This window comes from Acomys minous (genome assembly GCF_964271855.1).
Source record: "Acomys minous genome assembly, chromosome: 20".
Taxonomy (NCBI): Eukaryota; Metazoa; Chordata; class Mammalia; order Rodentia; family Muridae; genus Acomys; species Acomys minous.
In genome coordinates, this window is record NC_140502.1 from 19,934,559 (window position 1) to 19,959,861 (window position 25,303).

The 25,303-nt window shown below is 54.9% G+C and overlaps 3 protein-coding genes and 1 long non-coding RNA gene across 5 annotated transcripts in view; 2 read left to right on the forward strand and 2 right to left on the reverse strand.

Moving 5' to 3' along the window:
- Positions 1-12,975, reverse strand: part of PPP1R37 (protein phosphatase 1 regulatory subunit 37) — a 33,047-nt gene extending 20,072 nt beyond the window's left edge. The window contains exon 1 of the mRNA XM_084771370.1: positions 12,558-12,975. Coding sequence (XP_084627496.1) covers positions 12,558-12,774 — 217 coding nt within the window. The 5' untranslated portion in view covers positions 12,775-12,975. The remainder of the gene's footprint in view (positions 1-12,557) is intronic.
- The window catches only part of LOC311591622, a 306,130-nt gene that overhangs the window by 34,654 nt on the left and 246,173 nt on the right, over positions 1-25,303 (forward strand). The gene's annotated exons all lie outside the window — the stretch shown is intronic.
- Positions 12,770-15,678, forward strand: LOC311591612 (uncharacterized protein). The gene is made up of 3 exons (XM_084771450.1): positions 12,770-13,663; positions 14,248-14,405; positions 14,540-15,678. Exon 1 carries the CDS (start codon positions 12,849-12,851, stop codon positions 13,368-13,370), a length of 522 nt encoding a protein of 173 aa, XP_084627576.1. The 5' UTR covers positions 12,770-12,848; the 3' UTR covers positions 13,371-13,663; positions 14,248-14,405; positions 14,540-15,678.
- GEMIN7 (gem nuclear organelle associated protein 7) lies at positions 15,924-24,057 on the reverse strand. 2 transcript variants are annotated; one of them, XM_084771452.1, is made up of 2 exons: positions 23,993-24,057; positions 15,924-16,797 (listed from the first exon to the last, which is right to left on the reverse strand). In XM_084771452.1, the coding sequence occupies exon 2, from the start codon at positions 16,785-16,787 to the stop codon at positions 16,398-16,400; it is 390 nt and encodes a 129-aa protein (XP_084627578.1). In that variant the 5' UTR covers positions 16,788-16,797; positions 23,993-24,057; the 3' UTR covers positions 15,924-16,397. The 2 variants fall into 2 exon arrangements, with proteins under 2 accessions (XP_084627578.1, XP_084627577.1); XM_084771451.1 differs by lacking the exon at positions 23,993-24,057 and adding an exon at positions 22,294-22,447.

Below are 25,303 nucleotides of genomic sequence, written 5' to 3' on the forward strand. Positions count from 1 at the left end.
AAACAAACAAAACCCAGGTCCTGCTGGAAAAGCAGCAGTGCTCTTAACTGCTGAGCTATCTTTCCAGTCCCTAAATGGTCCTCCTCAGTAATCTGGGTCACTCTGTTTCCTGTAACTTCCCTGAAGCGGCAGGGACTGAGCCTGAGGCCCATGTTTGCTAGGCAAGCGCCCATCACCAAGCTATGTCCCCAGTCCATTTGTTTTTCAAAACAGGTCTCACTATGTAGCCCTGGCTGCCTGTAACTCAGATCCACCAGCCTCTGCCCCCAGTGCTGGGGTCAAAGGCATGCATACCACATCCACCCCAGTCCATTTGTACACTAGGTTTTGAGACAGGGTCTGGCTGAGGTACTCAGGCTGGCCTTGAACTCAACTCCATAGGCCAGAGAGGGGCTAGACTTGTGATCCTCATGTCTCTGCCTCCCGAGCAGCTGGACACAGGCCTGTGCCACCAGCCCTGCTCATATAGTTGCAGGCTTTGTAATGTGTGTGTGAGACTCATGTGCTGTCCCTCAAGTCATTCAGTAATGATTAGTGAGTACTTGTGTCCTTTAGTTCCTAAACACATTTCTCAAGGGCTGCTGGTGTCAACTGGTTAGGGGGCTGAGGCATGAGGATTGCAGAGAGCTTAAGTCCAACCTGGACTACAGAGTGAGACTCTGACCCCGAAAGCCAAAACCACACACCTTCCAGAAGACACCAAAATTCAAGTGGGAAGCCAGGGAAGACAGCAGCATGAAGGTAGCATCACTCTGCTGCCCTGATGACCACGCCTTGGCCCTCGGGGTCTCTGTCCAGAAACAAATGCTCCCACCTGAGACCTGGGAAAGTCATCTACAAACTGGCTCAAAACCCACCCAGGAGGGGCACGAAGACGGAAGGACAGCCAGCAAGAACGGCAAGTCAGAGGCAATTGAGCAGATCACACAGTCCATGATGGATTGGATTTTATTTTATTTTTTCCATGATAGATTTTTAAGTGTGCTTTTTTGCTTTATCTTTTGGGGGGGGGGGAAGCTATGTAAAGCAGGCTGTCCTTAAACCGTAGCAATCCTTCTGCCTCAGCCTCCTGAGTGTTGGAATTACAGGCGTGCACCACCATGCCTAGCTGAGTCCTGAGTTTTGTTTTGAGCTGATCTCATATAGCCCAGGCTAGCCTTGCTTGCTCCTTCTGTCCCCCTGGCCCCAGATGTCGGCGTCACGGGCAGAGGCTACTATGCTTGAGCCTTCGGTAATGCTTTTTATCAGATGAGAAGACAAGGTTGGCCTGTGGCTCACGCTGTGAGTTCGAGGCCAGCCTGGTCTACAAAGCAAGTCCAGGACAGCCAAGGCTACACAGAGAAACCTTGTCTTGAATAAACAAATAAAAATAAAAACGGGAAGAGCACATGAGAAGGTTTTTAACTTTCCTACAATAGACCAGCAGTTACACCTGCATCTCTGGGAGGAACAACACCCACCTCACAAAAGCCTGGCACCCAGAACATATGCACACACATCCATCGCTCAGACAAATCAGCAAGAAGACTACATAGTTTATAATTGGGCAAAGATGCAAAAGGCTATTTCTTCACAAAAGATAACCAAGTGTTCAAAAACCATGAGCCATCAGAAGATGCAAATCAAAACCACCATGAGCACAAGAGCCATGGCACACACCTGCAATCTCAGCCCTCTGCAGGCGGAGGCAAAGGATCCACTTAGGAAAGCCAATGTTCCTACAACAGACTTTTTTGTTTGATTTTTGTTTTTCGAGACAGGGTTTCTCCGTGTAGCTTTGGCTGTCCGGAACTTGCTTTGTGGACCAGGCTGGCCTTGAACTCACAGTGATCCACCTGCCTCCCAATTGGTGGGATTAAAGGTGTGCGCCTGGCTACAAGAGACTCTTAATACAGCACCAGGGAGGCAGCCTGGGCTTCACACAGAGAAACTGTCTGGGGGGGGGGGGGGGAGGACACCAACCAACCAACCAACCAACAAACAAAAAGACTTACTAGAACGGGACATAACACAGTGAGATGCCTTTCATGCCCCAGGGCAGAATCACAATCAGAAGTGTGCTGCCAGCGTGAGGCCACATGGCAGGTATGGAAGGCTCGGTGGCCAGTCATTCCTCAAGCAGTTTACGGCTGCCTATTTGCCCCAAGTCCACTCCTGGGGAGCTGAAAACTCACCTCCTTGGTGGAGGAACAGGCTCTGACCTCAGCCCTGGCCCTGTTTAGGCAGGAAATCAGCATATGGATCCCCACAGGGTGTGGTCAGGCCCAGGAGGAATGTACTGCTCACTCACTAAGGTGAAGGGGAGGTGCTGGGAGAGGGGGTTACAGGGCTGGAGGTGAAGAGGCTTCTGTCCTACAGGAGGGCAGGGGGAGCTGCACCCGTGTCCTACAGGAGGGCAGGGGGAGCTGCACCCGTGTCCTACAGGAGGGCAGGGGGAGCTGCACCCGTGTCCTACAGGAGGGCAGGGGGAGCTGCACCCGTGTCCTACAGGAGGGCAGGGGGAGCTGCACCCGTGTCCTACAGGAGGGCAGGGGGAACTGCACCCGTGTCCTACAGGAGGGCAGGGGGAGCTGCACCCGTGTCCTACAGGAGGACAGGGGGAGCTGCACCCGTGTCCTACAGGAGGGCAGGGGGAGCTGCACCCGTGTCCTACAGGAGGGCAGGGGGAGCTGCACCTGTGTCCTACAGGAGGGCAGGGGGAGCTGCACCTGTGTCCTACAGGAGGGCAGGGGGAGCTGCACCTGTGTCCTACAGGAGGGCAGGGGGAGCTGCACCTGTGTCCTACAGGAGGGCAGGGGGAGCTGCACCTGTGTCCTACAGGAGGGCAGGGGGAGCTGCACCTGTGTCCTACAGGCAGGCAGGGGGAGCTGCACCTGTGTCCTACAGGAGGGCAGGGGGAGCTGCACCTGTGTCCTACAGGAGGGCAGGGGGAGCTGCACCTGTGTCCTACAGATGAGACAATGGTTGAGTTTCCTGAACCTCCTCTCAGAGAAAGGGCTGGAACAACGCACAGTAGTAAAGGGCCTTGAACATACCTTGTTGCGGTGGGCCAGCACCCTCGCAATATAGAGCAGATGACCTGTGTCCTGCACCTCAGTTCTGAGCTGCATTTCCAGCAGAGAGGTAGGATACCAGAGGGAGGCTGGGGGCGCACCTTCTGTAGGACAGGGGCAAGCTTTTCTTGACCCATCCTGCTGTCCCTGGGGCCACTGAGACCAGTACCATGCACCACTTCCTTCACCCACTGCCCTATCAAGTTCTGGCTGAAGGCATGCGTGGTGCCCTGTGGTATGAACTTTGGAGAAGCAGTAGTACCAGAAAAAATGTCCTCTGGCCTCCTGACATGTGTCAGGCAGGGGAGAGCATCAGCAGATCTACACAGAGCTGCCATGGGAGCCCTCAGAGGCCAGAGCCAGCTGCGCACACAGGGCTATTAATCCAGCCAGAGGCCGGCGGGCCACTCCTGTGTAGTCAAGCCTTAAAAGGAAGCTGGTGGTCCAGGGCGAGGGGAGCTCAGCAGCAGCCAGGGAGCAAGGCAGGGACGGGGCCTCCAGACCTCTGGGCTTTGGTATGGGGTGCAAGTGTGATCTGAAGTGCAGGGAGGGTAACAGGCTGCTTTTCAAGACCTCCAGGGCCGGGGTGAGAGATGGCTGGGAGCACTCAGGATGGTGGGGGGCCAAAACACTGACGGGACAAAGATATCAAGCCCCAGCTCCAGAGGCACACCCCGAACCCCAAAAGGTGGAAGGCTAAGGCAAGAGGATCTTGAGTCCCAGGCCAGCTGGGTTATATAGATAGACTGTCTCAAAAATAATAGAAGGGCCAAGCAAGTATGGTGATAAAGCCTGTAATCCTAGCACTCAGGAGGCAGAGGCAGGCAGATCTCTGTGAGGTCGAGGCCAGCAGGGTGTGCAAACTGAGTCCAGGACAGTCAAGGCTACACAGGAAAACGCTGTTTTGAAAACAAAAGAAAGAAAGAAAGAAAGAAAGAAAGAAAGAAAGAAAGAAAGAAAGAGAGAAAGAAAAGCGTGTAATCCCATCACTTGAGATGTGGACCAGAGGGTTGGGAGTTCGAGGTCACCCTCAAGCTACTTATTAAAGTCTGGAGCCATCCAGGACACATGAAGCCTTGCCTTAAACACAGACAAACACATACATGGAGGACCAAGTGTGCTCATACACTTACAGTCCCACCAGGAAGCCTGCTCAAAGTTTGAGGCCAGCCTGGGATATAGTGATACCCAGTGTGAAAAACACTAAATAAACATACAGAAATGGGAGAGCGGAGGGAGTTGGGGAGCTGATCACCCTGCCCCAGCCCTGTTCTGATCTTAAGTGCTCCAAGGTGCCCACAGACACACTCTGTCCCAAGTCCTTCAGTTTCCCCAAGAGCTAGGCCCGTGGCTCCTCCCAGGAGCCAGAGGGACAGGATGGTGTCCCCCCTGCAGCTTCAGGCCTAGTGGGGGAAATGGACCCGAACAAACTGGTGACCAGGGAGTGAGGCTCTGTCTGGGACTCAGAGAAGGTGGTGCCATCTGGGCCTACGGGGGAAGGTGAGTAAGGGACCAGGAAGGGAAGAATCAGCAGGGGCACCTCAGTGGGGCGGGGCATCTGTGTGGGCTTCCTCCTGGAGCACCAGCCCTGAGGCCTGACTGGCACTGGCACCCCAGCTGAGGCCATACCCTCTTCCTGCCACTGTGAAGGTGACCTAAGTCACTAAGACAGGCAAGACTTGGTAAGGTGGAGTATAAGAGGGCTCTGTCCTCCTTGCTCCCCGTCACCACCAGCACCACCACCTTCACACGCCACCTGGCTTGGGAGGCTTGCTCTCATCTTCTGCAGCTCCACCCTTCCCTGGCCCCTCCCTTCTCCTCTCTGAGGAACAGGCCCCAGTGGTACCCTGCACAGCAAAGGGAAGGCGGCCCAGACAGCGCCTGGTGACTACATGCTGACAGCTGCAGGGAAGGAAGGTGCATGGAGATGACCATGAGTCCTGAGCCTCACGCTGCAGCTTGCAGGGGGCCACCCACCGAAGCCGAGGGAGGCCGGCTGCTGGGATCACTAGCCTGCAGGCTCCTGCTGGGAAGGGAGAGGGTGCTGAGGCAGTCACATGAGCACAGCTAGCACACACTTCCCAACTGCCGCCCCCAGCTCAGGCAACAGTTCCTGCAGCTGCCTAGAGAAAGGGAAGGGAAGTGGAGACAACGTGTGAGGCTGACCGTGCACCACCGTCATCCAGCTCTGCCAGGATGGAGGACGGGCGCTACGAAGGGCTGCAATCTCCGAGGAACCTGGCCTTCAAGCAGCTTTCCCTATGTGGAGAAGAGCATGGCAGCACGGGGGGCCACCCCACAGAAGGGCGCCGCAGCACGGTGGGCTGTACCCTGCTGCATGCTTCCCTTTGCCCAAAGTCAAAACAATCTGATGGGAAACTCAGCAGACATTCTGCCAATCTGGGAATGGAGGCACGGGAGTTCCTACCCGAGGCCGTGCATCCTGGGGGCGGAGGAGCTAATGTCACCTGCAGGCAGACTTCTCCTGACCACAAGTCACCTGCTGTCTTCACAGCAAGAGGAGGCAGAGACGGTCACTGCACTCTAAGGAGTCACACAGGCTTAGCCTGCATAGCATACATGTTTGTCATAGAGCCATGTCGTCCTCAGCCCACAACCAAATCAGCTCCTGAGGGAAAGAAGCCACCATGCCACGGCCACAAGGCAGAGGGTGGTCACTGGGTCCCATGCTGCTTCTGGTGCTACTGTAGCTTTTCAGATGCAGAACGAGGCTCACCTCAAGCTCCATATTTTCCTGCCAGGGACCCTCTAAGAGTAAGAAACTTCTGGATTGAACAAGTGACAAGATATCAATATTACGCAGGATTCTAAGTGACCTGAGGAGACCGTGGAGTTGCCTGAAGAGGTAATGTGGTCTCTAAAAGCAAAAAAGCCCCCGCGGGCTTGGGAGGGCTGGGCTGGATGGAGATCAAGAATGAACTCAGGAAGTGATGGGAAGGCCACAGAGAGCCTGGGAGTGAGCGTGGGTGGGCACCAGGCACCTCACTGGTCTAACAACTCACCAGCCATGGCTCAGATCAAGGCCAATTGTTGCCTGAGGAGGCACTTACCTAGCTTGCAGGAGGCCCTGGGCTCTATAAAAAATAAAATACCAGGCATGGTGGCTCCTGCACACAGCGCTAGCGGATGAAGCTGAAGGGTGGCAGTCTGCGCTCAGCCTGAGCTACAGAGTGAGTGCCACAGCAGCCGGCTACAGTGTGCAGCCTGCCTGCCTCTAATGTGACGGCTGCCTCATGGGCAGATGTGGTCGTGCACCTTTAATCTCAGCACTGAAAAGACAGAGGCAGCAGGATCTCTGAGTTTGAGGCCTTCCTGGTCTACATACAGTTCCAGGCCAGCCATCCAGCCAACCATAGAGAGGCCTCTTTAAAAAAATAATTTATGGGGGCTGGAGAGATGGCTCAGAGGTTAAGAGGACTGCCTGTTCTTCCAGGGGTCCTGAGTTCAATTCCCAGCAACCACATGATGGCTCACAACCATCTAAGATGAAAATCTGGTGCTCTCTTCTGGCCTGCAGGTGTTACATGCAGGCAGAATACTGTATACTAAATAAATAAATCTTTAAAAAAATAATAATAATTTATGCTGGGCGGTAGTGGTACACGCCTTTATTCCCAGTACTTGGGAGGTGATCTCTGAGTCCGAGGCCAGCCTGGTGTACACAGCAGATTCCAGGACAGCCAGGGCTACAGAACAAAGCTGGGCGTGGTGGCACACGCCTTTAATCCCAGCACTAAGGAGGCAGAGGCAGGCGGATCACTGTGAGTTCGAGGCCAGCCTGGTCTACAAAGTGAGCCCAGGACAGCCAAGGTTACCCAGAGAGACCCTGCCTCAAAAAGACAAAAAATTAAAAATAAAAAATGAAAAAAAGGGGTTGGGGATTTAGCTCAGTGGTAGAGCGCTTGCCTAGCAAGCGCAAGGCCCTGGGTTCGGTCCTCAGCTCTGGAAAAAAAAAAAAAAAGAAAAGAAAAAGAAAAAGAAAAATAGAACAAAAATCTACACACACACATGTATGTATACACACACATCAAAACGAACTACCCCCACAGCCCCACCTCCCATTGCCTCAGGTGCTTCTGCAGCCTTGCTCAGCCTCATCTGCGACCTCGCTGGCTTTTTTCTGCCCTGCACCTGTCTGTCTAGCTGATTGTGACCTTAGTCCCCACACACCTGGCGCTGCTGTATACGAGGCTGACCCCTAGCACTTCTCAGACATCCCTGCCGGACCCCAACCTCTCACCGTGGGCCTCAGCACCCAGCCTAAGTGCTTATTGGTCACTCTGGGGTCTTCTGCCATGTTCTCCCTGGTGACTTAGCAACTAAATGAACCAGGTACGAATGACTGTCACTGTCACCTGTGCAGCAAGCCTATGCAGCAGTACTACAAAAGTGTGTCCCATAGGCCGAGGGTGGGGACAAGCAGCTGGCGGAGGACAGAGGAGCAGCCCAACCCTCTTGGGACCTGAAGCCGTCCAGGAGCCAACTTCCTCCTGCATGGCAAAGGTCAAGGCCCTTTACTGTCTCTTATTCCTGCTGCTGCCCTGCAAGACCATGACCGCCACCTCGGAGTGTCACAGCTGACTGGCCTAAGTGCACTTGCCTTTGGCCCTGCAGACAGTACAAGGACAGCAAGTACAAGCTCCAGGAGCAGGCCACCTGGGTCTTCTGGCAAGTGTGTGACAAAGGCAGATAAGTCACTTCACTTCTGCCTCTAGTCCTCCCAGCCAGATGCCAGGCCATGGGGAGTTAGGGGTGAGTAAGGGGGGGGGGACTGAAGAAAGGTTAGCATATGTGGGCACTTGGTCATGGAGAGCAGGGGCCTGTGCACACTGAGGTCACCCAGAAAACACTCTGCAGCCCTGGCACCGTGCAAAAGGTTGCGGTCATCACCTCAGCTCTTGCGGTCACCTGTGTCAGACATGCCAGCACTCCCCTCTCTGTGCACCTGCATGCAAGCAAGGTCACCCTGCAGCCTGTGGTCCGCTCAGAAGGGCCGAGCACAGGAGAGCCAAGCTGGAGGTCAGGACAGCTGGGAAGGTCTTTCCCAAACCAAGTCCTGGAGGCCTGCAGCGGGTCCAACGCAGGCCTGTGGCTCCCAGATCTTAATCCTCTTGGAGCCATGCCCCGAGGCACTATCTGCTCAGGGACTGTGCCCAGTGCCAGCTCCGAGGGCTTCAGTGGGGCTCAGGAGCATTGCCAACACATGCCTGGCACCTTGGAAGAGCCCCATCCTGGCACAAACTGGATTAACTGCCCTAGAGCTTCCTCCCAGAGGCCACCACAGGGCATCAGGTCTAAACCTCCCCCCTTCCCACACTAGTTCTCAGAACCAGCCTGGAGTGAGAGCGGGGACCCATCTCCCCTTTGAAGTGGGGCAGCACGGAAACACAAACCAAGACCACCTGGGTCGTGGGCCAGAGAGCGGCCGCTGGCCTAAAGTCTTCAGCTGGCTGTGGCAGGCCCACTCTGTTCCTGGCCTGGGACCTGGTACTCTGACAGCGTGTCATCTTGGTGCCCCCACAGCCTCCACTTAGTTTACTCAGAGGCCTATAGACAGGGCTGGGCCTGGAGAAGTGAGCCTCAGCGAGAGTGGGGTGTCACTGGCAAGCACTGGGGGGGATTGACAGTAGCAGATGCAGACTGTGCTCCCCACTAGACCCCACCATCACCACAGCTGCACTCTACGCAGACAGACAAAGGCCATGGCCCTTCCCTGCCCTACTCGCTGCGTTGTTGTCACAGCCCTCCTAGAGCTAAGAGATGTGCTTTTTCTACCTGTCAAACCAGTTTCTGGAGTAAAGAGCAGAGCAGTGCCACAGAGGACAAACAGTATGGCTGTCCTCAGCATGGCTGCTGCCCCCACCAGCCTCTCCCCTGATCCCAGGTGGCCAGGGACGGTCACATGTTGGAATGACACAAGAAATTTCCTGGTGGGCAGCCCCAGGACTCTGAGTGAGAGCTGGCCATCTGCCACTGGCAGGCTGCAGGGTGGGGAACAGCAGGGCAGGCAGTATCATCGGTGTCATGTGCTTGGATCACAAGTCCCTCTCTCCCACAGCCTGCCCTGCAAAGCCCAGAAGCTAGCAGTGCCTGCCGGGGCCAGCTGAGCGCTTTCTTGCGGTTTAGTCTGAAAAGGTTCTTGGTTCCTGGAAAGAACTAGGGCCAAAGGAGGGCTGGCCAGCTCCCTCTGCAGCACCCACGGGCCCAGTGTGCCTCTTCCACTCACGACTTCCACCACCTCCCTAGTCCCCAAGTCTCACTTTCCGCCTGCACACCTGCCTCCAGCTCCCAAGCCATGGCCATCCCATCCTCCCCGACACTCTGGCCAAGTGCAGGGCCCCCCCAAACGTCCCCCTCAGGCCACTCACACTGCTACAGGGCTCCAGGTGGGGCTGAGAAAAGTGGGACTGAAAAGGCCAGGGTCAGCTCCCACTCCTGTCGGGGCCACCAAGGAGAGAACAGATAACAGAACACCAATGGCTCTGGTTTGACAAGGAAACAGATGGCCCCTCAGAGCAGCTCACTTCAAGGGGCCCCCAACGCCAGGGCCCTGCAAGGCCTAGGGGCAGCACCTAGAGCTCTAGACACCCCAGACAGCACGTCCCCCCAGAATGAGGCTGAGTGGAGGCTGGTGCCGGCAGGCCCCTTCAGAGCGCTCCGCCCGGGGCTTCCTTTACTTGCCAGCACGCCCAGCCAGCCAGCCCTTCCATCTGCTTCCCTGACAGGAATGGATTTGAGACAACCGGGTCCTCAATTCAGACCCTGCAATGACTGCCACCTGGGGCACTGCGTGGGGTCAGCACTCTTCCACAAGGCCCATATACCCCCATGCTGTACAGGTCTCACGGACCAACTATCACAACCACCTGCTGCCCTTGATGCAGGCTGGACCATCCTTCAGAGACCCCTGTCTCTCAAGCAGGGCTCTCACCACCTTCTGAGCCCAGCCAGCTTCTAATCCCCGACAGAGGTCCCAGGCCATGGACACCCCTGCTGTCCTCCTGGGCGAATGTTCCTAGATGCTGCTGGCTCTGCAAATGTCCCTGTCCAAACTGGCCACCTTCACATTCACTCCTATGGCGGCCAAGTCCACAAGCTCATTGCCGGCCCGCAGCCATGGCCATCTCTCCACCCTCTCCTCTAAAAGGTGAGTCCTGTGTAGTCCCTGCTGTGACTCTGGACAGCCGGGGGAATGACAGTTTCCTTGGCCTGGGAGGAGGCTGTCACCCTTACCTGCACCTGTCACCCTAACCAGTAGCAATCCAATTAACCGCTCTACTGGACAGGAATTTACAAGAGCTGTCTTGTTTAGTGCCTACAACTAAGGAATTAGCACCTCCATTTGCAGACAAAAACCAAAAAACAAACATGGAGGCAGGTGGGGGGAGTGGGGTGGGGGGGAGGGGAGGGAGGGAAGAACAGCTTTTTCAACAGCCAACTCTTGCAGGGCATGGTGGGTCCTGCCTGTCATCCTAGAGCTTGGAGACAGGGGCTGATGCAGGAGGACTGTCGAGCACTTGAGGCCAGCCTGGACTACACAGAGGTCTCCAGGACAGCCTGGGCTACCAAATTCAATCCCGACTCAAAATAAATAAATAAACCAATTGCAGAAGGCTATAAGTGCATGTGTGGGGGTGTGGGGGTGTGACAGTGCTTGCCTAGCAGTAAGGAAGCCCTGCTCCATCCCCCACCCTGCATAAAAAGTGTTAGCACACACCTATGGTCCCAACATTCAGGAGAAGGGGCAGGAAGGTCTGAAGTGAAAGCCACCCTTAGCTATACACAGCCTATGTTTCGTGACAGCTTCAAAAAGCTTAGATTTAATTTGGAAAATAATAAAAGGCTTGGCCCCTTCAGGAAAACTGCAGGCCAGAAACTCTCCAAGTGCCCTCCCTTCCAAACCTCCATCTGACCCTCCTCCTGGACGGGTCTCACAGTCCGATGTGGCCCTATCCAACAGAGCAAGCTGCCTTCATAATCACCACAGACTCAGGAGGGCTCCACCTCAGCAGGCACTGTTCACGTGTGACCTCACACAGTCTCTAGTGGACCCTGGCTATTGCTCCTGTCCCTCACTTTGAGGCGGAGGGGTGGTGGTGGTGGTGGTGTCTAAGGTTCAGAGTGGGGGGATCTGAGGTTCGGGGGCGCTAGGTAACTTCTCTGCAGTTGCCAAAGAAAGTTAGTGGGCAAGTCAGAATTTGATCCAGATAGCCTGCCGGCTTGCCTTTTTCTTTCTTTATAAGCAAACAGGATTTCCCCACGAAGCTCAAGCCCACGGTGCATGCCCACTCCACCACCCAGCCTTGGCCTGTAGGCACTGGCCTCACAGCGGCACACAGCCACACCACGGTTCTTAGCCACTTCTGAATGGCCACCCTGCTCCACCTCTCCCTGTCCTACTCTGACCCCTCCACACTGGACACCAGGCTGCTGCCGCCAGGGCCCAGTTGACTCTTCCTGTCCTCGGTCCCAGTTCCCAGAAGTTCAGAACCCAAAGCAGACCACCCAGCCCCTGGCTGGCTCCCCAAGCCGAGTCTAAATTAACCTTGGTCTCTTTGATCATTACTAGCCAAACTGGCATTTATGGCGGGCTCCCAGTGTATCATTTCCTGCAACCAAGCCCCCCCCCAAGAAAACCCCCACATACATCAAAGCCACCGCTGCCCACTCTGCTGCCCACAGCCTGGCAGTAGTGTCTGTCTGTTCCCACACAGGCAAGTTAGCTTCTACAGAACATGGCCAGTGGGCGCCCTGGATCCACAGGCCCCACCCAAGCAAAACACAATTTGGCACAGAAACGGAATTGACCTGTGCCCACCTCCCCGCCCCCAAACCTTTCGCCCTGGTGGCCATTGAAGCCAACGTACTCTTCCAAAGGCCCCTCCAGTTCCACCACCTACCCAAGGCTTCCCCAACGGGCGCAGGTCTATAGATCTTTCCATCTCCCCAAAACACAAGCCACCTGACTTTCGCCTTCTGTTGACCAGAAACGCCTGAGTGGGTAACATTCCCCCAAGTCCTCCCCCCCCCCCCCCGGGTAAAGGGAGACTCCACGTTCTCCTGTGCTGAACTTAAACGTCTCTACCCAGCCCGGGTTTAGAGCCGGTCCTCCCTCCAGCCAGAAGAGCAATGGCCACAGCCAGCCTCTGCCTCTGAGGTTTGCAGACAAGCAGCCCCGACTCTCGCCACCCCGTGGACCCGGACAATTACCTTTTTCTCCCACCCCGTGGACAGGTTCTCCCTCTCCCTGGGCGAACCGGGAACTCAAACTTCCCAGACAAGGTGGGAGGGTTTGAGAGGCAAAAATTTCTGTAGCGCGTTTCCAACTCTCCCGCCAAGCCCTCTCCGCCTGCAGCTCTAACCTAGGCACCGCTGTCTCCCTGAAGTCACCGACGGGTGCCACTGCCTGCGCGCCAACCTCCGTGCGGGTCCCCACCTGTCCCCTCGGTCGCCCCCCCCCGCGACCCTCGCCGCCGCAGCTACCGTGTCTCCAGGGGTCTTTGGGCTCCACAGCTCCGGACACGATGTCCTCGTCCGACGGGAAGGTGACGCGCTTGGCTGCAGCCTTGAGGCGCCCGTCGGCCGGTGGCGAAGCCGCCGCGCTGGGAGACTCGGCTTCGGTGGGGGCCTCCTCGGAGTCGGCGTCCGCGTCGGCGTCCGCGCCCGGCCCGGGCGGAGCCTCCTGCGGCGGGATCTCCATCGCCGCCGCCGCCGCCGCCGCCGCAGCAGCAGCAGCAGCAGCAGCCTCCTCCTCCTCACGGGGGCCCCGGGGACATGCCCCGGGCCCCGGACTCGTCTCTCCGGGTCCGCCCGCCGTTCCGGGGCATCGGTTTCACCGCCGCCTCAAGCGCCGCCTCCGTCCGCTCCTCCGTTCGTCGTCTTCGTCGCCGCTGGGAGCCCCAACGCGCCTCCGCCGAGCTCCACGGGTGCCTGCTCGTCCGCGGCCACACTTTCGCTACAGGCCGAGGCGTCTCTCCTCCCCCCACCCCACCCCCCACGTCCCGGGAAAAGCCTAACGCCGACTCAGCCTTTTGTTCTGAGAGAGTCGTCTCGAGGGTGACACGGAGACGGGAACAAAGAGCAGCAGCAGCCACGGGAAAGAGAAACGTGAGCGACGAATCTGCAGAGCCAGAACTGCAGAACACTGGGGCGGGGCCAGACGAACGCCGTCTCCCCGGGCAGCGCGCATGCGCGAGTCTCAGCCGCCCGTTTCCCACCCCCCCTGCCCCCCCACCCCCGCCCTCAGCCCAGCTGTCAACACTCAGGTTCCCGCACATTCGTCACGAGCCCAAGTAATTCGGGAATGAATTCGCTAGAAACCGTATCAGCGGAGCCTGGGAAAGGGATGTCAGCAGTTAAAGCCATCGAGTTCGATACCGGAGTGAAGGTGGAAGGAGAGACTCGCCTCCAGATTTCCCAGCACCTTGGGAGGCAGAGGCAGGTGGATCGCTGTGAGTTCGAGGCCAGCCTGGTCTACAAAGTGAGTCCAGGACAGCCAAGGCTACACAGAGAGACCCTGTCTCGAAAAACCATTAAAAAAAAAAAAAAAAAGGATTGTCCTCTGATCTCCATACACGCACCCACAAGCGGTAATGAGAATTTTAAACTATAAATTGAGAATCAGAGACATTAATTTAAAAAAAAACCCACCTGCTGGGCGTGGTAGTGACACGCCTGTAATCCTAGCCTGGGAGAGGGTGAAACAGGAGGTTGCGAGTTCGAGGCCAGGCCGGATTACATAGGGAGCCTCAGACCAACAACAGACACTATAGAGTGGGACCCCGCGGGGTTAGGGCAGGTGCGGGGAGCCGGGCAACGGGACGGAGGCGCGGAGAAGCCCGAGAGCCGAGCTCAATGTCGGATGAGTTCGTCCAAGTGACAGACGAAACCTCTGTCCACTTGCGAGTCTCTAGCTTTCCATCTGCAGACTTTAGCTTCACCGTGTCTCATGACACTTACGTCAAATGCAAATTACAATATTAAAACGGACGAGTGTGTGGGGTATTCATGGACGCGATTGGGGGGCGCGGGGCGGGGGGGGGGGGGGACGACGCATTCCAAAGGGGAGAGATGAATCAGCGGACCCGAACCTGAGCGAGCGCAAACCACGCCCCCAAGGGGATCGCTTCCATAGCTCAGGATTCGCTCCAGCACTTTCGCTCCGCCTTCTTAGCCCATCTCCGACCTGCCGGTGGCGCAAGAGACTGGAACCGTAAAAGGCGACTTGGGGAGGGGCCAGCGCGACGTTGCCAAGACAACCAGAGCGCCGGGCTGGGGGCTGGAGCGAGGCGGCGGCGGCGCGCAGTATGGCTGCTGAGGCTGCAGTTAAAGGTAACTCCTTCCCTGTCCACAGTTGCGGCGAGCTGTACTCGGGAGACTAAGAAGTACCTTATAATTAATGCAAATCTTCGCTTACAGTTTGAACTTGAACTAAAAGGCATTCACTGGTTTTTGTTTGTTGACAGGTTCTCAAGATACCCAGGCTTGCTAACACAGGCAGGCACGACGGGCCTTAACCCCGGGTCCCCTGCCTCTGCCCTCTCCCCAAGCCCTGGGATGGCAGGCGTGCGCCACCACCGCCCGCCTGGGAACTGCTTCTCAGTGACCATCCACCGAGAGATTTCCAGTGACAAGGATCTGAAGCAGGTGACACAGGCTGCCTCACTAGGAGGCTGGAGCACACTGAGGAAGGGTCAAAGTTCCCGCTAAGCACCAGTCTGCAGCGTTCACTCCTAGGCACTGTCACAGAGTGTGAACACCATCACCGCTCCTCAGTCTCCTGCCTTGAGGAAAAGAAAAAAAAAAATCTGCTGGTGGTTGCGGAGGCCCCTTCACCTTGTAGCCTTCCTAGTACAAGGCCATCCTTGTCCACCTCAAAATAAACTTAAGGGCCAATCCCTGGCTGTCCAGAGAATGTCAGTCATTTTGGGAGGACACCAGGAGCAGTGTGAGTCCCACACTTTTATCTGGCCTCCGCACCATCATGGCTTAGCCCTATGGCTTTTAACCTGATATAACAACCCTACTAACTTTTGAATACTACTAGTCCAGGGGATGGAAAGACAGCTCGGCAGTTAAGAATGCTTGCTACTCTGTTCCAGAGGACCTGAATTCTGTGCCCATGTCTACTAGCTCACAAGCACCTGGAGCCCTGGCTCCTGCTAACTGAACACCCTCTTGTGACCTCTTGTGCATAACACCTACATTAAAAACAATTTTTTAAAAACAGTTAAATATGGCACCATCCGCCATGGGGTACAACTAAAAAGATAAACAGAAAGGCCAAGTATGGTAGCCTCACCTGCAGCCTCGGCACTCCAGAGGCTAAGGCAGGTGGATCATGAATTCCAAGCCAGCCTAGGCTACATGGCCAGATCCTGTCTTTTTAAAAGGACTAGGGTGGAGCCAGGCATGGTGGCGCACGCCTTTAATCCCAGCACCTTGGAAAGCAGAGGCAGGCGGATCGCTGTGAGTTTGAGGCCACCCTGGTCTACAAAGTGAGTCCAGGACAGTCAAGGCTACACAAAGAAACCCTGTCTCAAAGGAAGAAAAAAAAATCCTAGGCCATGACAGCCCCCATTAAAAAAAGAGAGAGAGAGAGATTGAGAGAGAGAGAGAGAGAGAGAGAGAGAGAGAGACTGGGGTGGGGTGGAGAAATGGCTCAGCAAGTAAGAGCACCGGCTGCTCTCGCAATGGACCCACGCCTGACTCCTAGTGCCCACACGGTGGCTGACATCTCTAACTAGGTTCATCAGACCTGGCGCCCTCTTCTGGCCTCAGCCAACACTGCATGTAAGTAGTACACAAGACATCTATGTAGGAATGTAAAAAAGCAAGCCAGAGCCAGAGTTCCCTGGATGATGGTTTCTTTGGCAGGAGGGGAAATAGAGGAACTGCATCAGTGCCTCTTCAGTGCCTCCTGTCTCCAGCGCCCCAGCTACTGTCTTGGATAACCTCCCTCCACACCCCTGCCTCAGGACCTTATTTCTGTGAAGTTCAGTTTTGTGAGGCAGAACATTGCTTTCTCTTTCTTTCTTTCTTTCTTTCTTTCTTTCTTTTTCTTTTTCTTTTTTTGAGAGAGAACACTACTTTCACCAAGAAAGATCTAGAATGTCTGAGGTTGCATAGGCTGGCCTTGAATTTACGATCTTCCCACCTCAGCCTCTTGAGGACCAGGGATTATCAGCAAGCAGCCCCAGGTTTGGAGTTCCTGAGTTCAAAGCCAGAGTTCCCTGGAGTTTGTTTTGGAAGCCTGGGAGGGCACGGAGAGCTGTATGGCTTGGGCCACTGCATCAGTGCCTGCAAGGGACGCCCAGGCCGTCTTCACAGCTTGAAGGTGTAGGAAATGATGTCACTACAGCGCAGCAGGGCCTCAGCCTGCACGCCAATGGGTGTCTGCAGCTGGGACACGTAGAAGTTGGCTACATCCAGGTCTGTGGCCCCAAACTGAGCGGTCACGTGCACACCCTCGTGCAGTGTAAAGCTCACAGGGTGCCCCACCATGGCTAGGACGCTGCGGAGGTAGCGCTCCCGGAGAGAGGCCCGGGCCTGCTGTTGCTGTGACTCTGGGGGATCTTGAATACGACCTCCTCCGACTTCGGGCCTCAGGAGGGTCCTTCGTCCATCGGGGGCAAAGCCTCGGCTGAAGCCATCGGGGCCCCGAGGGAGGCGGAGCACCGGCACGGGCACAGGGATGGTCAGCTGGCTCTGCATGGCCCAGGCTCTGGGAAGAAGATGGAAGGGTTAAAGCCCCACACAGCGCCAGGAGGGAAAGGCCACTGTGCATCACCTGCACCAGGCCTCCCAGCTCCACCACAGGGAATTAGGTCAGTCTGCTGCTGTGACAGGGTCCTCCTATGTGGCTCAGGCTGACTGCGAGCACACAGGCACGCTAATGTGAGGTGCGCTACACGTATTGACGCCATGTGGGGCTCCTCTGCCTTTGCTGTTGCTTTTCCCTGTGAGAGGGTCCCTAGCCCAGCTGGGCCCTGAACCCTGTGTAGCCTGGGAGGACCCCCCCTCCCTCTAGCAGGCTTGCTTCACCGCAGTCTGTTTGTGGGCGCCGGCAACGGAAACCAGGGTTCTCTACTGACTGCATTCCCAGCCCCCTTCGTGTCTGCTTTTACCATAGCTTTATTACGGCTCTGGCAAAGTAACCGCCAGGATAGCCCAGCCCCTCCCGACTCCAGCCTCGCTCGGCCACCCAGCCCTGCGGCCAGGTCCCAAAGGAAGACAGCCTGGGCTTCGGGAGGCCCTGTCCAGGAACAGCTTAGAGTTTGCAGGATCTTGGGTGTTTGTTTTGGATGCAGTTTTGTGAGTGTGTCATGGTACAGATATGACAGTAAAGGTCGGAGGACAACTTGTAGGAGTCAGTTTTCTCCTCCAGTGCAGTACCAGGGACAGGACCACACGAAGGTTGTCACCTGGGGGTGAGCACCTTTACACTGAGCCATCTTGCTGCCTAACCTTTTGGGGGGATAAGAAGAACACAGGAAGCCGGGCATGGTGGCGCACGCCTATAATCCCAGCACTCGGGAGGCAGAGGCAGGTGGATCGCTGTGAGTTCGAGGCCAGCCTGGTCTACAAAGTGAGTCCAAGATGGCCAAGGCTACACAGGGAAACCCTGTCTCAAAACAAAACAAAACAAAACAAAAAAAAGAACACAGGAGGGGCTGGAGAGATGGCTCAGAGGTTAAGAGCACTGACTGCTCTTCCAAAGGTCCTGAGTTCAATTCCCAGCAACCACATGGTGGCTCACAACCATCTGTAATGAAATCTGGTGCCCTCTTCTGGCCTGCAGGCACACATGTGGGCAGAATACTGTATAAATAATAAATAAATCTTTACAGCCCAACAGCAGGCCTTGGTACTTGCTGCCGAGTCTGACAACCAGAGTTCAGTCCCTGAACCCACACAGTTGAAGGAGCGAACAGAGTCTAAAACTTGTCCTCCTGACCTCCAGGTGCACACTGTGACATGGGTTAAAAGAACAAAACAGACAGAAGACATCTAAAACTAAGTCCCAGCGTGACCCCAGCTGAGGACCTGTTCCTCGCCATGGTAATTATATGAGAATGTCACCCTCTGGCCTCTTCTGCCCTCCCCTCTCTGCCCGTGGACCACTCCTAGTATTCCTGAGTGGGCCAAATGCAGCCTGCCATAGGACACTTGCATTTACTGTGTTTCCCTGGAGACACGGGAGATGCCAAGTTCACTTTCCTCCCTCCCCTCACTGATCCATCATCATTTTTTTTTTTTTTGAGACAGGGTTTCTCTGTGTAGCCCTGGCTGTCCTGGACTCCCTTTGTAGACCAGGCTGGCCTCGAACTCACAGAGTCTCTACCTCCCTAGTGCTGGGATTAAAGGCGTGCGCCACCATGACAGCTCCATTTTCATCTCTTTTTGTGGTTTCAAAGCACTACAGCCCACGCTGACCTCAAGCTCACTGTGCAGCCCCGGCTAGCCCTGAACTGCTCACTCTCCTCCCGCCACCTCCCCGCTCCTGGGATATCAGGATATTCTACACAGTGCTGAGAGTCAAATCCAGACCCCTCACATGCTAGGCCAGCACCAGACCACAGCTGGGTGTGGGGTGCTGCATGATTTTAATTCGAGTACTCTAGAGGCAGAGGCAGGCAGATCCTTGAGTTCCAAGGCAGCCTGGTCTACAGACTGAGTCCAGGATAGCCAGGGCTACACAGACAAACCCTGTCTCTGAAAACGAAAAAGAAACAAGCAATACAGAAGGAAAATAGTCATTGTTCACTCTGTAGTGTAAAACACCCGCCTCCCCATGAGGTCATGCTAAGGTGCTCCGGCTGGTCTTGAACTCCTGGAGTCAGGCGACCCTTCTCCCTTAGGCCGCAGTCTGTTAGCACCTTGTCTGTCCTCTGCAGCAGTGTGCTCCTGACAGGGTGTTTCTCCAGCCCAGGAGTCACAGGCTAGGATTGTGTGCCTCACCAACTCTGGCTCCCACTGGCCTCTTGGTAACCAAAAGAGTCAGCAATGAGGGGGCTGGAGATGGGGCTCAGCCGTCAACGGCACTTGAGAAAGTAGGTTTGATTCCCAGCTCCTACGTGGTGGCTCACACCCATCTGTAATTCCAGCACCAGGGGGCCCAATGCCCTCTTCTGAACTCCTTGGGCACTAGGCACTCACATGATACACAGACGTACATGCATGCAAGACACCCATACACATTAAAAATCTTACTAAAGAAAAGTGGGGGTTCAGAAGCAGGGCTGGAGTGCGGTTCATCTACATCTGGGAGATGGTCTCCTAGCCTGCAGGACGCCCTGGCTGTGAACTCCAGCACTACACAAAACTGGGTGTGGGAGCTGACACCTGTGAGCCCAGGCGGGAGGGTCAGAAATGGGAGGTCATTCTTGGCTACGAAGATGGTTTGAGGCCAGCTTGAGCTACATGAGACCCTGAATCAAAATAGGCCGGGAGGCGGATCGCTATGAGTTCGAGGCCAGCCTGGTCTACAATGCCACTCTAGGACAGCCAGGGCTACACAGAGAAACCATATCTTGAAAAAAACAAAACAAAAAGTGGGCAAGGAGACAGCTCAGAGGGTATGGATGCTGACAGCCTGATAGCCTGGGTTAGACAGCTCAGAGGGTATGGATGCTGACAGGCCTGATAGCTGAGTTAGACAGCTCAGAGGGTATGGATGCTGACAGGCCTGATAGCCTGGGTTAGACAGCTCAGACCCCATGGTGAAAGGAAAGAGCCAACTCTTTAATATCACATAAATAAATAAATGTAAAAAAAAAAATCCCTGAGTTCCAGACTGCAGCCAGGGCTGCATAGGGAAACCCTGTCTCAGGAGGGGGAAAAGGGAAGAGGAGGAGGCGGCTCGGCACACATAAGTGTGTGGGTTTATTTGGAGTAGACGTGACTGCAGCATGTTGCCTTGCAGCCTAGGCTGGTTTCCACCTGGTGATCCTCCTGCCTCCGTATACAGAAAGCTAGGATTCCAGGAGAGCTCTGGAATTCCATGGGAGTACACCTCACCTAGCTTTGTCTTTATCCTGTAAAGATCTGGGCTTTTGCCCTGCGTGGTGGCGCACACCTTTCTAGGCCAGTGAGTGCTCGAAGAACCACCTTAAACCTCCAGCCAGAGTTAGATGGAGCAGCAGTGGGGAGCCGTGGATGCTACAACAGGAAAATCCTAACATCAGAATGGGCTGGGCGGGGTACATACCTAGAATCCTGACAGGCTATAGAGGTTGAGGCAGACTTACAAATGCTAGGCTAGCCTGAGCTATACAATGAGGCTCATTTGCTGGAGCAGACATGAGGCTAGATATCACTGTGCTGGGTCCAGGCTGGCACGTGCCAGAGGAAGGCAGCCAACTGGAGCTGCAGCCGCGGGGCAGCTACTAGAGCAGGTGTTTCCTCCTGGCCTTTCCCAGCAACACAGCTGGGCGCTGAATGTCCTGGAGACAAGGTGGGAACATTTATGAAAACAAAAAACTGACTTAAGAGCTGAAAGTAGGGGCTGGAGAGATGGCTCAGTGGTTAAGAGCACTGGCTGTTCTTGCAGAGGTTCTGAGTTCAATTCCCAGCAACCACATGGTGGCTCACAGCCATCTATAATGAGATCTGGTGCCCTCTTCTGGGCTGCAGGTGTCCATGCAGACACGGCACTCATACATAAAATAAATACATAAATCTTTAAAAAAAAAAAAAAGCTGAAAATATGGCTCAATTGGTGACCAGTGCTTGCCTTACATATAGGGGGCCTAGTATTTCATCCCCAGTACCATTTAAATAGGGGTGGGGTGTACACGCCTTTAATCCCAGCACTGGGGAGGCAGAGTCCAGGACAGCCAGGGCTACACAGAGAAACTCTGTCTCAAAAAACCAAACCAAAACAAACAAACAAAAAAACAGGGCGTAGGCCAACCTTGGTGGCGCACACCTTTAATCCCAGCACTTGGGAGGCAGAGGCAGGTGGGTCACTGTGAGTTCGAGGCCAGCCTGGTCTACAAAGTGAGTCCAGGGCAGCCAAGGCTACACAGAGAAACCCTGCCTTGGAAAAACAAAAACAAACAAACAAACAAACAAAAAGTATTGAAGTCCACCAATCAAAAGCCTAATTGGCTCACCTAATTAAAATTAAATACCACAACCGGCCACAAGGTTTTCCCCTTGTGCCTTTATAAACTGCCATGGCCTATGGGTCACATCTGTCCCTTCTGTCCAGAGGCAGTCCTTTGTCCTGTAGGACAAACACTCCTTCCCCTTCCCCCTTGTTCTATCTCCTGTCTTTGTCTTGTATTCCCTGCCCTCTGGGGCAAATAAATCTCCTTTATGCTGAGCCTTGGTCTTGGGATTCCTGAGCAGATACTTTTCCTTTCAGCCTTTACTACAGGGAAAGCTCTCCAGCAGCCTGGATTATATTGTAGGGAGGAGTTGTTGGGGGGGGGGGGGGGGAGGCCCGGGAGGCCAGAGAAGTAGCTCAATTGATAAAGCACTTGTACAGCAAACAGGAAACGGGGTCCCATCGCCAGCTTAGCATAAACTGAGTGCGGTAGCGCAGGCCTGTTATCCCAGCCCTTGGCAGGCGAAGGCAGGGCAGAAAATTCAAAGTTATCCAGGGCCACACAGGGAGTTCAAGGCCAGCCTGGGGCTACTGTTCTGCCTGGGGGCGGGGGGTGGGGGGTGGGGGGATAGGGAGGGGAGGAAAAAGAAAGTCAAAGGGGAACTGATCCATTTGGAGGGCATCTTTCCGGTAAGTCTACCTTGCACTACGGAGATACGTAATTGCACTACCGAGACACGTAATTGGCTCGGCTTCCAGGCTCGCCGACAAAGCCTAGCGTAATTAACCAGGTTTCTGTCCATTACACACCGTAAGGTAGCTATCCACTCTTTCCCGCCCCGCCAGGCAAATTCCCTAAATGAGGCCACTTCAGAGAGTGAGCAGCCCCGAGGGCAGCAGGATCCGTTCCCGCCTCTGCTCCCACGGGCAGGTCAGTTTCCTTTAAATTCCTCCCCAGTCGCCCAGCGTCCTCCCTCTCTTTCAAATGCTAAGTGTGTCCTCCCGCCCCGGGGCAACCACCACCTCCCACCCCACCCCCGCCCGTCCTCAGAGCTCCATCCTCCTCCTCCTCCTCCTCCTCCTCCTCCTCCTCCTCCTCCTCGTCCCTTCCCCGGCCCATCGCGTGTGGCTGACAGGGCGGACAGCCCACGGTCCCCGCGAACTCACCCAGGCCTGTCGCTGCAGGCGCTGCACTTCCGCCCGCGCCGCCGTGCAGGTCCCGGCAGGCACGGAGCCCCGACCGCCTGGGTTCCGCCCGCGCGCGGTCGCCGCATGGGTCCGGGTGGGCACCGAATCCCAAGAGCCTAGGTTCCGGCCGCGCCGCCGCTTTCCCCCCCCCCCCCCCCACGTGTTCGCTGGACCCGCGCTGGCCTCGCTTTGCCAGCCTGCGCGTTAGGAACGTCTGTGATGCCCACTTCGGGGAGCACGAAAATGAGGTCCAGAAAAGTGGGCATGGTTGCTCCCAGGCTGGGATTCCCCAGCGCTCTCTTGGGAGGTGGAGCCAGGAGGACTGTCAAAGTTCAAAGCCTGACAACTTGAGCTACAGAGTAAAGCTTTGCCTGAAAAAGGGAAATGAAAGGAATAAAGAGAGGGAGGGAAAGAGAGAAAGAAGAAAAGAAAGGAAGAGAGGCGGGGGAGGAAGGAAAGGAGAAACAAATAGTGGCTCACACCCGTAATCTTGGTTTTTCGAGACAGGGTTTCTCTGTGTAGCCCTGGCTGTCCTGGACTAGCCTTGCGGACCAGGCTGGCCTCGAACTCACAACGATCCTCCTGCCTCTGCCTCCCGCGTACTGGGATTAAAGGCGTGCGCTACCATGCCTGTCCCTCGATCTAGTCTTTAAAAAAAAAAAAAAAAAAAAAGCCTATGGGCTTTATTTAGGAACCAGACACTCCAATCTTGCTCTCTCAAAACCTGCATTCTCTTTCAGTTTGGGCAACAAAAAAATAGGCTACAAATGAGAGAATAAATAAACCAACTTCTTTCAGAGGGACTGGGGCCATGGCTCAGTTTGGCTTGCCTAGCATGAGACCCTAGGTCTCAATCTTAGCACAAGAGAAAAAAAAAAAAAAGGTTAACATGATACTGATAGCCAATGAAGCTGGAGTGAGAGGCTCTCGGGTTGAAGGCTTAGCCCTGCCACCATAGACAATCGGTAAAGGATGAGGCTGGGCATACAGCTCAGTGCTAGAGGACATGGCTGCGCAAGGCTGTGTCTTCTGGTCCCCTACGTCCCCCCCCCCCCCCGAAGAAAAAGGGCTATGGGTACAGTAATAGTGAAATCGGAGGGTCTTAAAATTCAGTGATCATGTCAGGCTTGTTCAGAGGGAGGATTGGTGTGAATTTGGGGCCAGCCTGGGAGATAAGGGGATGAGGGCGGGAAGGAAGAAAGAAAGGAAGGATGGGAAAACGCCAGGCAAGATGGCGCACACCTTTAATCCCAGCACTCAGGAGGCAGAGGCAGGCTGATCTCTGTGGGTTTGAGGCCAGCCTGGTCTACAGAACTAGTCCAGGACAGCCATGACTACACAGAGAAACCCTGTCTCAAAAAACCAAAAGGGGGGGGGGGCCCGGGCGGTGGTGGTGCATGCCTTAGATCCCAGCACTCCAGAGGCAGAGGCAGGGGGATCGCTGTGAGTTTGGGGCCAGCTGGGAGTACAAAACAGTCCAGGACAGCCAGGGCTACAGAGAAACACTGTCTCTGTCTCGAAAAATAAAACAAAACAAAAACAAAAAGAGAGAGAGAGAGACAGAGGCAGAGTCCCTATACTTCTCCAAAAAATAAAAATAAAGGAAGGAAGCCTGGTGAGTGGGTTATAGAGCTTGCTGACAAAACTAAGGACATGGGTTCAACCCCCGTAGACTCACCTGGTGGTAGGAGAGACCTAACTCCAGAAAATTCTCCTCTGTCCCCGCCACCCTCATGCTTATGCAAACATACACACACAATAAATAAATACATGCAATAATTTTAAAAAGATATATTAATAAGCAAATTGATTGGATGATTTTAAAAAGTACATTTAAACTGCTGCCTACGCTGGGTGTGGTGGTGCACGCCTTTAATCCCAGCACTCAGGAGACAGAGGCAGGCTGATCTCTTGAATTCAAGGCCAGCCTGGTCTACAGTTCCAAGACAGCCAGGGGCTACTCAAGAGAAACCCTATCTCAAAACAAACAAAACAAAACAAACAAACAAACAAACAAAAGCCACTTTTGGTGGCTCGCTCAGTCCAGCCTCTCCTCTTTTCTGTAAGAGCCTTGAGGAAACTAAGGCTGTGGGGAATTGGGAACAGATGGAGAGTCATCTGGAGTAATTTGCAAGGCCTTCAACAGGGTGTGGCTACTTTAGATAGGGCTGACCAAGCAGGGCCCTGGGCCCTCAGGAGGACAATTGAGTCCATCCCTGAATAACAATATGAGGAACTCCAGAGCTCAGCCTAGGAATTCACCCAGCTGCCTGAGGACACCTGGGGCAGGACCATCATGGCCCTAACCTAAGGGAGAGTTCAGGATTGGGGGGGGTTGGGGGTGGGGGGGTGGGTGGAGGACATTCACCACCAAACAGTTCTTCCACTGTGATGTGGTAGGTGCCAGGAAGAAAAAGAGAGCTCATGAAAGGCTCGGGGTGGAGCAGGGTGTTGATGCCACTTCAAACCGTGCAGGAGAGAGAATTCTTATCAGAGGAAGTTCAGGGGCCCCACAGGGAGACAGAGAGGACTGATGGCCATTCGATTTTTTTGTTTTGTTTTGTTTTGTTTTTTTGTTTTTTTTTTAATGGGTAGCCTGGGATTAAGCAGAAAGCTGAGGTATATGACTATATGTCTGTTTTGCCTCAAACCTCTCCAAGCCCCTAGTACCAGGAAAACCAACAAGCTGCAGAGTAGCCTAAAGACCCTCTGGGTGGGTGTGCCCCCCCCTACCTCATGGCTTCTCCCTCCCCCTGACCCCGTCTTGTTAGTCCAGAATGCCACAAGGTCCTGTGTGCATGGCTCTTTTTTTTTTTTTTTTTTTTTTTTGGAGACAGGATCTCCCTAGATGCTACCCTGGTTGGCTTGGAAGTCATTGTGTAGGCTCGGTTGATCAGAACTCTGGGGGGGCAATCCTTCTGCCTCTTGATCCCAGAGTGGAGTACTAGGATAAGAACGGACCACCAAAAGCCAGCTTTAAAAACAAAAC